This window comes from Physeter macrocephalus, chromosome 5, assembly GCF_002837175.3.
Source record: "Physeter macrocephalus isolate SW-GA chromosome 5, ASM283717v5, whole genome shotgun sequence".
Lineage (NCBI taxonomy): Eukaryota > Metazoa > Chordata > Mammalia > Artiodactyla > Physeteridae > Physeter > Physeter macrocephalus.
This window is the reverse complement of record NC_041218.1, coordinates 16,384,112-16,399,768: the sequence shown is the minus strand read 5'-3', so window position 1 is coordinate 16,399,768 and position 15,657 is coordinate 16,384,112. Positions and strand designations below refer to the sequence as shown.

The 15,657-nt window shown below is 39.2% G+C and overlaps 1 protein-coding gene across 4 annotated transcripts in view; it reads right to left on the bottom strand.

Annotated features, from left to right (window-relative positions):
- DGKI (diacylglycerol kinase iota) overlaps positions 1-15,657 on the bottom strand; it is a 472,815-nt gene that overhangs the window by 82,018 nt on the left and 375,140 nt on the right. For all 4 annotated transcript variants that reach the window (XM_055084816.1, XM_055084815.1, XM_055084813.1 and 1 more), the window contains 2 exons: positions 7,434-7,513; positions 5,145-5,189 (listed from right to left, as the gene is read on the bottom strand). In XM_055084816.1, coding sequence (XP_054940791.1) covers positions 5,145-5,189; positions 7,434-7,513 — 125 coding nt within the window. The remainder of the gene's footprint in view (positions 1-5,144; positions 5,190-7,433; positions 7,514-15,657) is intronic.

The following is a 15,657-nucleotide window of genomic DNA, read 5'->3' as shown; positions in this document are numbered from 1 at the left end:
TTCCGTCACCAAGTTGTATATCAATATCTCTTCATTCTTAGTGAATAGACCATCAGGGATGATTAGAAATGTGCATTTATGCATCTCTGTCCAACTACAATCCCACTTAATGGACTTGCTACTTTTTGTTTTGTGCTTCAAAACTCTCACTCTTCAAACCTACCCCTTTACCACCCACAACTGCTGCAGCAGAAGAATGTGCAGAAATGGAATAGCCATTTCCAACCCAGCTTTGAAAGATGAAGAAACAGTGATGGTGTGGTACAGGATGGAAATGAGAGAGATTCCAACATTTTCAGGAGCCCTTTTCTGGTGAGAAAGTCTTCCATTAACAACAACAACAGCTCTGTGTGTGTGTGTGTGTGTGTGTGTGTGTGTTAGCTGTCTTGCCTTCACTTGTAACAGCAAACAGACCTGGCCCCAGGCAAGTCTTACTTTAATTCTCCATTTGAGCCATTTCTGACAGTTTTGATCTAGCCCCCCCAAAAAACAACATTCACCAAATTTCCTAGCTAACTCCTGTCCTTCCCTAAGACAAGATAAATTCCCAGGAGGACTCCCTTGAACTTGTTTCAACCCATCCATTCAGACTCTTCTAGAATCCAGAAAACAAATAAGGAGGAAGAGATTTCAGATAATGGAGAGAGAGGAAGGGAAGGAGAATAAATCAAATATTGGTGGGCACATGCTGTTTGCCTAGGACTAGACAGAGCTCTGATGAACTATAACACGGACCTATCCTCCAGGAGAAGAGCACATATGCAGGAAAGAAAAAAAAAGAGATGAGAGGATGAACAAATGGCTGTAGACTCAGATCTGATCAACAGTGTTTTCTTATGAAAGTGAAAGATATCTGTAAAGGCTCTAAAGGAAGAAAGAACTTTTTGAAACTGTTATATCTACTGTGAAAGATTCCAACCATTCTAGTGTTATTCTAAGTAAATGAATTCTTAAAGAGGAGGAATCACCTGAATAGATCCATTTTCACCTATTATTGAGTCCTACTGTATTTATTAAAACCTCAAAGTATTAGCTCATTCTGTGTGCCAACTACATTGTACCCCATAGAAATGGGGAAACCCTGAGTGTCTACAAAACCCCTAACTGTTCCTGGTTCCATCGCTCCGCCATATCCATAGATATCTCTTTCTATTTTCCTTTACTACTTTTTCTCCTCCTGCTCCTCTTTCCACTTTCTTTCTTCATCTAGCACTTTCATCTGCCTGGTCCCCAGTCAGGCCCTGAGAGCCATCAGAATGACTCAGGATTTCTTAAACCCATCACGACTGACATTTGGGGGGCTAGATAACTCTTTGTTGTAGGGGACTGTCCTGTGCATCGTGACATGTTTAGCAGCATCCCTGACCTCTACTCAATAGATTCCAGTAGTACCATGTCCCCTAGTCATGACAGACAAAAATGTCCAAATTGCCCAATGTCCCATATGAGGGGCAAATCTCCCCCAGTTGACAATCACTAGAATGGTTGAATCTGCGTCTATTCCTTAGTAACTTTATGACTTGGAGTTAAGAAGGGATATAAAGAAGTCCAGGGAGGGAGCAGACAAGGAATAATTTCATAGTAGGTGGCTTCAGGAAGCATCTTCATTAAATAGATAGGCAGAGTCCAATTTCCCTATGAATTCTAGTTTATTTGCTAAGCTCAAGAATATCCCGAATCTGCAAGCACAGTGCATTTTGCTTGTCAAGTTATAACTTATCAGTTACAGGTTACATGAGATGCATTAGGATGGAGGGGCCTTAGTGTTTTGACCTCAGAGATGGCATAGGGCAGGAATATTCAGCAGGCTATAAATATCCAGCATATTCTTGTATAACCTATTATGCCTTGTTAGGTTAATACAAGGTGTCATTTTTGAGACCTGGTACTTTGTTGGCAATTCACTATGAATTTGGGAAAGGAAGAAACCAAAGCAAAGAAATGCTTAAATGGCTAGGAAATGCCATATGGCTCACTAATAAGGTGTCTTGGGCACTTGTACACCTTTCCAAATGCTGATTTTCTCTTGAGTTTTTTCTAGCCTTAGAAAACCGTCAGCTAAAATCCCAACTGCAAATTAGTGAGCCCACTGGAATTTCTCAAGTTTTTAAACTTACTTGTGTTTATTCATTCCATCACAGTTAATTCTCAAGTATGTTTAGCTCCATTGCATACATAAGAAAGGTCATTAAAAAGCATTTAAGGCTTTTTGTTGTCTATGTTTCTTACACGTCTTTCTCCTAATCACCCTCTAACTCTCACTGACGCAGACTAGAGATGCTGATATTACCAGTTTCTGCATTAGGAAACAAAAGATCTAGTGCTAAATTTCCTGCCAGTTGGTTTTGTCACTTTCTACATAAAACTAATACACCTCCCCCATGTATTTTATACGTACCCTCGGGAACATATAGAAATCAGTCTATGTCATCTCAGCCTCTCCACACCATCTGACACATTTCATTACTTCTTCCTTTTTTGAAATACATTTCAATTTTGGTTTTCATGATACCACCTTCTCCTTGATTTCCAGCTGCCCGTCTGTTTCCATGACCCTTTTTGACCGATTGTTCTCTTAAACTTGTGCTCTTCTTCACCACTCCGTAGACAGATGTGACAATGGGCCCTTTTCTTTATGTAAACTCTCCCTGAGTGATCTCCAGCCTCATAGTTTCAAATAAATACCATTCATTTGCTAATGACCCTCAGATTTCTGTGTCGAGGCCTGAATTTTTTCAATAAGCTTTGAAAGTCATACATCCAATTTTCTACTCACCAAAACCTCTTGCATCTAATAGGCATATTAAAATTGCTACAGCCAAAAAAGAACTCTTTACTCACCATCCCTCCAATCCATTCCTTGTCCTGTCTGCCCAAGATCCCAGCCAAATGGGCAAGTTTATATCCCCTCACTCCCTACCTCAACCAGCTCTCTGTCGCTCTGCGTAGGAAATTTCCTCACCACCCTCTCCCTACTCTCAGGCCATGTTAATTCAAACACCGTCTCCCTCAGTTAAACTTCCTGCTTAATGCGCAGTTCTGGGGTGTCTCTAGACCTCCTATTCCAACCTTCTCTCAATACCCAAAAGGCTCCTGCTTGTTATAATTCTTCAAGGAGGGGTGTGGGGCGAAGTAACACTCCTGAAACTCATCTTTGATCGCTGCATTGGTTATCCTATGTGGTCAGTGCACAAACCTTTTGTGCACTGACCACATAGGATAAATGTCACTTTTGAAGTGACATTTATAATGCAGCAGTTTTGACACCAGGGTTTGACCTTACTGCAAATAAACAAAAAACAGAAAGATTTTGATACAGATAAGTACCATTAATCCTTCTGCATGTTTTTATTAACAAATGATCAATAAAATAAATACCCTTATCATATTCTAGAGTCTCAACCATCCCCTGATATCTGTGGATATGTGAAAACATGGTATAAAATATCCATATATCAAAACTCTTATGCCAAAATGACTACATTGAATAAGCCAGGATAATAAATAAATGTATCAGTTTCATAAAACTAATCAGAATAAATGTTTTAGATACTTCGGTTTAACTGCAAAGGTTTAAAATGTCCATGTGTAAAAATTAAAAATTCTAAAAAAGAAGACTCTTAAAATCGTATAGCTACCAGTGCCAATCCTTAAAGGGTGGAAATCAGCTCTGACTTTAAAAATACTATACTTTAAAAAATGACAGCTAGATAGTGGCTCCAGGTAAATATGCAAATAATGGATACAAGAAATGTTGTGCTCTATCTAAAAAAGAAAGTAGAAATTTGTCTTCTAATGGTTGGTAAAAAACAGTCCGAGAAGTAAACTTTATCTTCTCATTGTAAACACACCCTAAGTGAATTATCACCTTTTCTATTGCAGCCAGATGGAAGACAGGACTCTGGAATAGTGGGGTACTTTGAGCAATAAACATACCAACAAGAACACCAAGGCCATTTTTGCCATCCAGCCTCAGGATAATTAGGCTGCTGTGACTGAGGGTACAGGCTATCGACTGGCAGGGGAAGAAAGTCACCTAGAAGCTACAAGTCACAGAGGTTTTTTTTAATAGTTGTTTTTTGCTGTTTTGGCAAAAGGATGCTTAACTAGGAGTTTCAGGTGTAGTGTAATAGACACCAAAACCCAAAGTGAGGTGTTACCAGATTTAGACATTTTAAGTCCTTCCCCCACATGGAGGGAGGTATAGAGGGTCTAGGAGAAGATTTATTTGGAGGGTGTCATTAGCATGCTGTGACTCCCACACACCCCTCCTAGCCAGCAAGGGTACCGGGCTTCTCAGAGAGAAGGGCTTTTATGGGACAACTCAGACAGCTTTGCGTGCGCCCCTTACAGTTTGGGGTGATGCTGTGCATTGGTATCTAAATCATGCCTGGGAAATCTAATGGGAAAAGGATGGCTGGAGAGGCTTGTACCGCACAGTAAGGGTGGGAAAGTGGGGAAGAGTCTGCACTCCTAAAGAGTGTTGGGGCAAAGGGTAACAGTGTTCTCCCAGGAACTGGATGTGGGTTATTAGAGAGAGACAGGCTGGGTTTATTGGATCCTGTCCAAGAGATCAGGATGGGACAAATAGATTGCATTTTAGAAAGTTGGTTTCATGGTTGCAGAAGCAGGGAATTTACTTTCCTGGATGTGAATGAGAAACACACAGGCCCGGTCGCTACTGGCAGCCATCTTGGACCAGGAAAACATCGTGTGCAGAGGTGAAATGTGACAAAAAGAGGAGAACAGAGCAGAAAAACCAACAGAAAAATGGGCTATGAACCGTGGCCAAATGGTACACAAAATCCACCCTGCATCTGAACTTTGTGCTGATGTGAACCAACAGACTCCCTGTCAAGCTAGTTTGAGTTGAGTTTTCTAGTATTTGGCACTGAAAGCACTTCATTTTATAATCTTTCCTAAATGATCTGGGAGAACAGCCACAGCCCAAGTTTGCACTAGACTAGGACCGTCCATTTTGCAGGAAAATGCAAAATAATCAGAATGCCAACTTCATCTTGGTTCTTGGAATGAACTCTATCCCTAAGGGAGGATGTAGACTCTAATCCAAATGAGACATTAATTGAAAGATGGACTTCTTTTGGATGGAATGTAAGAAACAAGGAGAGTCAATTATATGTTACCTGGTAATGAACTCTCTGGGAGCCAGAAGAAACTGACTGCAGGTCCTAATGAGAAAATGGAAAAAAACAAAACAAAACCCATACACCTTAAGATTAGTTTGAACAAGCTGCCTCAACTCCATCAACTAAACGCCCAATTTTATATTATTAAGCCCATCTGGAAAGCATCTTACTCTCCCCAGTCCCCCAAGGTTAAACAAAGAAGATAATGCCAAAAATAATAAAAGCACACCCAGTTGGACTAAGAGAAGAAAGGCCATTTAGCTATTGAAACTTATAAATCCTAAATAGCGTTTAGAGGTAAGTGATATAATTTCAAGGATAGAGAATACCAAAAGTAAAAGACAGGCAATTTTGTTGTAATAAATGGGGGTCCTATTTAACTTGCATCTGGACTTTTGGCTTGTGCAGTAAGCTACTTAAGTCCCCTTAGGCACTTAGGAAGAATTTATTTAACTAAGACCAAAAACATACTGTCATGATAATTGTGTTTATACTGATAAGTTGCTTGGCAAACACAGGATTTCACAGACTGAAAAGAAAAAATCACTGTCTACCACTGCGTTATCACGACGTGCAAATTAACAGGGTTGAAATTAATGAGGATTTACTGGAAGATTCTGAGAGCCAGGCTCCCTTTATAAAGCTTTATAACTAAATTGTCACCACTGTCATGTCCTGCAGGCTTCCTTGTTAACCAGCATAGTGATTCTATTTACAGATGTCAGCAATCCTGGCTACCTGGGTACCTGCTTCCCACAGGCTTTATCAACTTACTCTCTGAGCCCAAGTTTAAAACTCTTCCTCTTTATTTGTGCTTGCTCTTTCCTTTTTTTTTTAAGAATCCTACTTTTAGTTGTTGAATATTGATGTGATAAGCATAACAGTAAGTTAATTTTCAACAAAATCAATTCATCAGTCATATATTTTGCTACTGTGGAATCTTAAGTTACCCAAGTGTTTAAAAAAAAAAAAAGTTTGGTATCAATTATGAGTCACTTTTTTTATCGCAGGTTTTTTTTTGAGGGAAGTTCCACAATAAAAGACCAACATTATTTTGAAAAAATGAGTTACCGTATGTTCTAGGATTGATTTGGACCTGAGTCACATGTTAAAAAGTTCACAAATTTTAACACGTTAAATTTATCTTCGGTAAAAATAGCCAAATGAAGCCACAAGTATAAACTCTGTTGACTTTTCTTCTCTCACCCTTATTAGTAGTCACAGTTTGGCAGCTATCTCAAAATATTCTACATTCCCAGTTCCATCTCTATCCTTCACAATGCTGAAGAGAAAAGTTAGTAATTTTTACATTCCTTTATGCCTCCTACCTGAGTTTATTTCCACCAAGAGAAACAGACTCTAATGTTCAAAGCTAAGTAGCTACAATTTGAAGGGATTTTAAACACTATATATCTTCTTTATTTGTGATATTTACTTATGTATAATGTGTTGTCTGGAAGAGAGTTGCTCATCTTGGAGTATTTATCAAAATCACACAACAGCTTTAAAAATATAAATGTCTAGACCACATCCCAGAAAATTGATTCTAATGTGCATCTTTCACCAAGAAACAAAGACAAAGAAGTGGCTGTTTATGCTTTTTGCCATTTGTAGAACAAGACACTGAATACTCTCCCTTGAAATTTTGCAAAAACAACCCATGACCACTGCAGTGATGGATCTGGGTTCTCCTGGCTTTGCTGGTGCAGTTCAAGTTCATGGGAATGTCACATATGAGACCTCCTCCTTTCTCTTTCTCTATGGTAAGACCAGATTGAGAAAAAAATAATAGATTATTCCTTTGTGTTCTGACACAAATTCTTTTGAAATATAGGTTTTTCTTTCCTGTAGAAGTTACATTTAAAAACAAATCTAGCTGTCTCTGACAGAAGTCTGTACTAGATGCAAAACATTAAGTAACGCCAAATCTGTTTTCCTTTATTATTTATCAGTGCCCTTTGAAATTCTGTATAGTTCAAAAAACACAGGTGAGCTGTCTGGCAAGACAAGGAGTTCCAGGCTATAGTTATGGATCACACTGGAGCAACATGGTGCTGTACTTAACCCAATCAATCCTTTCCCACTCCAACCACCCGAGGAGGAAAAACAGCAGTGGGGATGGGGAGGGAGAAGATGCGGTGTATGCTTAAGAGACAAGAAAGAGAAGGCCACCATATTTCCATTTCCTCCCCAAATGCATCATCTTAGAAGTAAATATAGATGGCTGGTAATTACTGACAAAAATGGAAAACTGAGCAGAATAAATTATTGGCTAAAGAAACTCACCTCCTGCAGGCGATCTATGTACATACGGCAAGTCTCCAAATCACAGTCTCCACGCACAACTAGAATACCCAGAGGGATGGCTAAGGGTGAAGGAAAGAGAAAAGTCTAAAATAACATATTTGATTTTTCTATTTTGGCATAAATGCATTTTTTATGGTTAAAAAAGACCTCTCATAAATATAATTGGTTTTTTTGGATATTTCACTATCTCCCGGCACCTCTTCTATGAGCTCAGTCTCTTTACTTGTGCAGTTTTCATATTCTTTCCTTGCATGATCCATGTTGCCCCTTGCCACCTGGCCAGCCTTCATTTCATTTTGTCTTAGTGACCCTGAAAAGAGGTATAATGTCATGGAAACAGTAGACTGACAGGGCCAGAGGCTGTTCACAGCCAGCTGCTAATTTACGCCTGCATTTGCAAGAGCCAAAGTACCAGAGAGGAATTAAAAAATCATGATTCTGGACACTTACCCCTTTCCCTCTTAAATGCATGGGGCTTAATCTTTATGTCACTTTGCAACAGTTCCCTATTTAAGAGACTCGAGCTACTCAAGGCACTGTTGTTACCTGGGGGCCAACGCCAGAATGAAATAGGCAAGGAACATTAAAAAAAAAAAAAAAAAAAGCTTCTAGGGCTTCCATGGTGGCGCAGTGGTTGAGAGTCTGCCTGCCGATGCAGGAGACACGGGTTCGTGCCCTGGTCTGGGAAGATCCCACATGCCGCGGAGCGGCTGGGCCCGTGAGCCATGGCCGCTGAGCCTGCCTGTCCGGAGCCTGTGCTCCGCAAAGGGAGAGGCCACAACAGTGAGAGGCCCGCATACCGCAAAAAAACCCAAAACCAAAAACAAAAACAAAAGCTTCTAGAAGGTTCATAGCTTAAAAATCCAACTGATTTTAAAGACGGTCAGTGTAAATGTGGTAGCAGCAGGGCTTCAGAAAACAATGAGGAGAAGCTGTTACATGCCTTAAATACCTTTTTTAGGTGGTGGTAAATGTCATACAATGGCTTTAGTGGATAGAAACTCCTACTTCAGATAAAACCACAAGATTCCTGCAAGACTGAAAATAGTCTCCTTCCCAAAACTTCAAAAAAAAAAATGTATGTGTACATTTCTGACTTTAAAAATTCAGTTATACTATTAAACCCATGATTTAAAAAATATTTCAAAATCTTGAAGCAACCAACTAGAGATTAACAAGGAGATGACAGGACAGTGGTGTCCACTAAAGATTTTTAAAAATCTTTCATGCATTGAATTTTTAAAGCCTCATCATCAATAAATAGGTCTGAAAATGCAAAGTGCTAGGGCTTTAAAAATGAATTATACAGAGAATAAAATAGATTTAAATGCATGGGAAAATCCTGAGGAACTCACCAAGTTGTAGAAAAGACACACATATAAAAAATAATAAAAGGAACATAGGCTATGGTAAATGTATGAACTTAGTCACTTGAAAACTATAGGAGAGAGGGACTAAGTCTTGCCTGGAGGGTAGATTTTAGGCTCTCTGAAGGATATGGAGCCCCACTGGTCTTTTAGAGAAGCAAGAGTTGTCTAGAGAAAAAGATATAGAGTTTGCTTCTCAACATTACCTCCTAGATTGGTTCCACTAGGGAGATCAATACCACTACCTCATAATTTTAGGTTCCCAAAGTGCTTCAAACATAAGCTGGAAGGCATCCATCATCTTGCAGAACTACGTAAGCCTATGAATCAGTATGGACTCTCTCACCACAGGAATAAGACTTATTTCCTTTTACAACCTCAATGTCTGGTAGATAGTCAATAAAAGTTTATTTAAAAAAAAAAAAAGGTTGTGGGGGGAGGAGGAAGACAAGCTCAGGGCCTGTTCAAGTGAGAAAGAGAAAATGTGTCTTTAAGAGCTAAGTCTACTTTCCACTATAGACAAAGAAGAAGAGTTTGGAGCAGAAGTAGAGAGTGTGCATTGGGTTGGAGCTTGCCTTTGCCTATTCTTCCAGAAGCTACGCAAGAGAACAGCAAGCAAAAGGGTGAGGAACCGTGTAAGTATCACATGTTTGGGGGAATAATAATCTGGAAAAATACTTTTTCTCCTTTTTTGAATATATACAGAAATATCCAAAAAGTCTTCAGTATGGTAATCATGCGTCTTTGAAAGGAATGAAAGGGAAATTCAATAAAGAGATCCCTAATAGTCGTGACTAAAGTAATCATCCTCAGCTAGACTATTAAATAGGTCCAAATAAGGTGACCTACTTAGGTAAGAGAAGAATAAGGATTTCTAATACTTGAGGAATGATGAGGAAAACCTAGAATTTTAGCCTAGAAAGTAAATCAAAGGTTGTGGAAATAGAATACAGCTATAATTATCATGAGAATCCATGTAAGAATCTTTCTCTTAATTTCAAATGTGCAAATGTAGAGAAATAAAGTTTCATTAATATTTACCTATTTACTTAAATAAGGAGACACATTATATGGAAACGCAGGAATTTGGTCAACACCTCTGACTATCAATGCTTGAAGTTAGTCTGGCCATAAATCCAATATACTTGGTAGCAGATATTTTAAACTACAATTAGATTGGATATTCCAGACCTAAAATAGTGAATTAGACGTCTAGGAAAAAGTTTTCAAAGATGTGTCATTCATTTCTACTAAGGGTATAAAATCAGCAACTTTGCTTATTCCTCAAGAAGCTGATTAAGAGAAATGGTGTATTTGACTGATATTAGCTATTCAGTTGGGGTAAAAAAAAAAAAAAAAAAAGGCATCCTATACCACAATTTCATAGCATGATTACTGACAACTGTTGTCAAATTTATCCTATGAAGGTACAGAAAGAATTTACAGTCATTCTCTCTTGGATTCAAAACCCAGTGCTGCTTTGGTCTTACAACTTACTCATGTTTGCTGTTTGGTCTTGCAACTTCCTCAATTCCTTTGATCCTTGGATTGAAGGCTATAGTATTTAGAATAGGTATCTTCTAGGATTTTGTGAAGATTAAATATTATATTTAAAAATGAATAACCAGAACATCAATGTTAGTTTTCCCTCACTCCCTTTACTAACTTTTGAGCATCTTGAGCTAGAAAATGGATACATCCAATCATCTATCTTTCAATTTATCATACTACAAGGATTAGCTGGTAGTAGTTCCTTAAGTTATATCCTGTTTACTTAAAACTAACATCTACTCTTTCTTCGAGGGTAAAGATAACTGTAGTACAAAAATATTGTAATCTGACACTTCCATTTGAGACTTTACATGGTGAAGAGAAACCAGAAACTTGTGGAAAATGACCACCTTCCTTTTACACTGCTGACAACCAACTGCCAAACCTCACTGAAGTTTCCTTCATCTTAATTGGGAGCAGGGAGACTACTTATCACCCAAGCATTAGCATTACTATTCCTGATCTTGATGATTCATCTGATTTTAGCCTTAGAGATTTTATTCGACTCCAATAAGCATCAGCCAATACTCAACCTATAGTACATAATGGAACTTTTATTGCAGGGGTCAAACGGAGTTTACAAGTTCTAGCTAAGCAATAAAGAACAAGCTGGTTTCTAGATTAAGAAGGCAGATTTAACACTTACTTACTTCTCTTGCACCAGAAATGCTACTAAATTACAGCACATGAATTTTAAAAAGACATAAACCAACAAAAAAAGAGGAGAAACAGTGAGGAGAAAATGGTAATGAATAAAGCATATGGAAAATTGGTAACTGACTCAGAGCCCCTATAGAGTCTAATCCTAGACTATGGGTGAGGATGGATAAGAACTAATTTACACTGCAAAACCCTCGGAAGATGTGCAAACTGGCAACATCAGTTGCAGCTAAAATAAGAAGCACTGGATATTAAATCTCTAGATTCCACCACCCACTCTTGGTAGGTGGAGTTACTTCACAGAAAATGGGGATTAACTGATGAACTACAGAATGCAGAGATCCCCAACTTTCTTCTCTCACTAGACTCTCCAAAACCTGGCAGCCAGAACCCTACCTTCTTAGAAAGAGATCTGAAGACTCTTCTCTGGGGAATACTCAGAGTTAAGAGAAAATATTCCATCCATGAAATATAAACATGATTGTATTAAAAGATGAAGAATATGAAGAAGAAAAAGAAAAAGGGGGGCTTCCCTGGTGGCACACTGGTTGCGAGTCCGCCTGCCAATGCAGGGGACATGGGTTCGTGCCCCGGTCCGGGAAGATCCCACATGCCGCGGCGTGGATAGGCCCGTGAGCCATGGCCGCTGAGCCTGTGCATCTGGAGCCTGTGCTCCGCAACAAGAGAGGCCACAACAGTGAGAGACCCGTGTGCCACAAAAAAAAAAAAAAAAAAAAAAAAAGGAAAAGGAGCATCATTCAGAGAACAAACAAGTCCTTGAAATTTGATAGAATACAGTTTAATAGAAAGGTTAGAAGATGAAGTTGAGGAAATCTCCACAAAAGAAGAGCAAAAATAAAAAGAGGCATAAAATAGGAGGGAAAGGGTAAGAACAATAGGACTGGTCCAGTGGTCCAACATTCCAATAATAGGAGTTCTAAAAACTAGAGAAAAATACAGAGGAGTAATTATCAGAAACAAACAAAAAAATCAAGACTATTTCTTAGAACTGAAGAACATCAGTTTCCCACTTGAAATGGCCCAACAAGTATAATAACAAAAGAACAATAGGAAGACATTTTATTTTGAAGTTTAAGAATATTGGGAACAAAGAGAAGAGTCTACAAGTTTCCAAATAGGAAAAACTAGATGGCAAAGAAAGGATCAGGGATTAGACTGTTTTAAACTTCTCAAAGGCAACTGTACAGTCAGAGAACCAAAGAAACAATGCGTTCAGAATTATAAGACTTTTACACATAATCCAAACTATCAAATTAGTCCAAGGATTGAATAAAGGACACACGCTCTACTAAAAAGTTACTGCAGAACGTGCACCAACAAAAGTTGCGTTTGCAACAAGAATGAGGAACGCAGGGGATATAACAAATGGGGTATCCAACAAAGAAAAGATTAAAAAAAAAAACCCCTCTAAGGGGATTGGGCTAGAAGAGTCTAGGGTGACAGATATATTGGGGCACTCTGACTCAATAGGCAGAGATGTAGAGAGCTGTCAACATTGAGTCTCATCAACATTGGAGAGTTATCTTTCAACCAAAGGATAGAATGTCTAAGTGAGTCTGAACCAGTTTCTTACAATCACCCCCAGATGAGCTCTGCCTTAACCTGTTCTTGAGAGAAAGAGTTAGGTCACCGTGAGGCAGAAAAATTCAAAGAATTCCATCCCCTCTAACCATAGTTCCACTTGATAGCTAGAACCCACCTTAACACCCTGCCAAATGCTTTCCAGAAGGCAGTCATGACCTTGCTCACTAAATCCTTGTAGAATGGGCTCATGGGCACTCTCAGGGAAGCCAAAGCCAGACAGTAATCCTGAGACTCTTTTGAGCTCTCTCGAAAGCCTTCAACTAAAAGTGAAAGCATCATCGCTTCCTTGCAGAGGGAGGTTTAGGATTGCTACTTGGTGTTTCAAAGCCACTCTGTCTGAACTAGGGATGCATATATTGGTGACAAATATATACCTATGAAGAGAATGGCAAGTACAAAAATCTGTATACTGGGGTTATCTTAGTAGGAGAGGGATAAGGGGAGACACTTGTTCTGTTTCTTAATCTGGGTGGGAGGTACATGAATGCCCATTTTACTACTAATCATTTTATATACATACATATGTGCATATATGTATGTGTGTATATATATAGGGGTATAGGTGTGTGTATATATGTGTGTTTATGTATGTATAGGTGTGTGTATATATATGTATGAACATTTATGAACAGAACATGTATGTGTGTGTTTATGTGTGTATGTATGTGTGTGCGTATATATACATATATATGTGTGTATATATATGTATAGTATTTCAGAATTGAAAATAAGAAATACAACCTATCTGTGGCAACTGATTTTAATGATAGTGGTGCCAAAGTTCACTGCATATTCTCTGATGTTCTCTGTGAATTAGACAAAAGTATAACTTAGCATCAAATAGGAAAATGAGGGGAAACAGTAAAGAAGCCATCAAAAGCCCCCAAATGACACCTACTGCTGCAATCCATCTCAAGCAATGGACACGGCATATTGAGCAGTCATAACCCTATGGCTTGTCATGGCATGTGTACTTGTTTGCGTGTGTGTTTATATAACAAGCAGCAGGATGATCTCTCTGCCTTATCTGGGCCTCAGAAGTCTCTAGAGCAGCAATGTCCAACAGACCTTTCTGCATGTCCAATGCAGGAGCCACTAGCCACATGTCATATCGAGTACTTGAAATGTGGCCTGCGTGACTGAGGAACTGAGTTTTTATCTTATTTGATTAATTTAAAGTTTAAAAGTTTAAATAACCATATGTGGTTACTGAGCATTAGAGTTTTGTTCTCTGTGGAACCAAAAAGTTGAATGTCCTTAGTACCAGATTCAGTATATTTCAAAACCATCCATGTTTTAACCTTTCCATGAGTAAGTACATAGATCCAACAAACAAAACCACTTTTCTCTTTGCCCCTACCTAGTTGGATTCAATGTGCTTCCTAATTCCTAGCAGTAGTATTCCTCGGTTGACTGAGGACAAATTTATTTCCCTTATTCTATATCCTACCTTTCTTATCCTAGCTTTCTTAATCACTTCTCTGACCCTCCTATCAAAACATACTCTCAGATCCTTCTTGGTACTTTGGTATAAATGACTAATAATTAATTAAAGGGTTAACCCTCTAAAAAGCACTTGAGTTTCAACATGTTTGAAATTTGGGCTAACATAATTGTCATAGACTAAATGTTTGGGTGTCCCCCAAATTCATATGTGGAAGCCCTAATCCCCAATGTGATGGTATCTGGAGATGGGCCTTCTTCGGGAGGTAATTATGGTTAGATGGGGTCATGAAGGTGGGACCCTCATGATGGGATTAGTGTTCTTATAAGAAGAGACACCACAGAGCACTCTCAAGCTCGCTCTCTCTCCCCCCTTGAGGACACAGCATGAACGCAGCAGTCTACAAGCCAGGAAGAGAGCTCTCACCAGAAACCAAATCAGCCGGCACCTTGATCATGGACTTTCCAGCCTCCGGAACTGAGAGAAAATAGATCTCTATGGTTTAAGTCACTAGGCTATGGCATTTTATTACAGCAGCCCTAGCAGACTAAGAAAAATGAAAAGCTTTGACAAATTTAGGTAAAGAAATACAAAAGAAATTGTGGAGTTGACTGGCAATCCTCAGCCCTGAGGATTATACTACCAATTACTTCTTCCCAGCCAAAACATGAGCCCCGCCCTGGTTCCCCTCTCAGCCTTCACCCTGGCATCCACTAACCTCCTTTCCCTATTTCTGTTTGTTTAAATGCCTCATAATCCAGAAGGCAATTAACTGGTTGAGACGAGGGTGGTGTGGGAAGACGCCGAGTTCGCGTCTCCTCACAACTAGGGCACGTGCTGTCCACTGGTGGGGGATCCTGATGCCCGAGGAGACGGGAGGAACCCCCAAGTGAACCACCACCCCATGCAGCTTGTGGGATTTTGGTTCACGAGACGGGGGTTGGGCCGAAGTTCCTGCAATGGGAGTTCCGAGTCTGAACCACTGGACTAACAGAGAACCTCAGGCCCCAGGGAATATTCATCGGAGTGAGGTCTCACATAGTTCCTCATCTCAGCACCAATACCCAGCTCTACCCAACAGCCTACAAACTCCAGTGTTGGAAGCCTCAGGCCAAACAACCAGTAAGACAGAAATACAATCCCACTCATTAAAAAAAAAAAAAAAAAAAATGAGACGGCCAAAAAATATGTCACAGATGAGGAGCAAAGTAAAATGTTACAAGACCAAATAAATGAAGAGGAAATAGGCAATCAACCTGAAAAAGAATTCAGAGTAATGACAGTAAAGATGATCCAGAATCTCAGTAACAGAATGGAGACACTGATTGAGAAAATACAAGAAATGTTTAACAAAGATCTAGAAGAACTAAAAGGCAAACAAACAGAGATGAACAACACAATAACTGAAATGAAAAATACACTAGAAGAAATCAATAACAGAATAACTGAAGCAGAAGAACAAATAAGTGAGCTGGAAGACAAAATGGTGGAAATAACTGCCGAGGAGCAGAATAAAGAAAAAAGAATGAAAAAAACTGAGGACAATCTCAGAGACCTCTGGGACAACACTAAACAC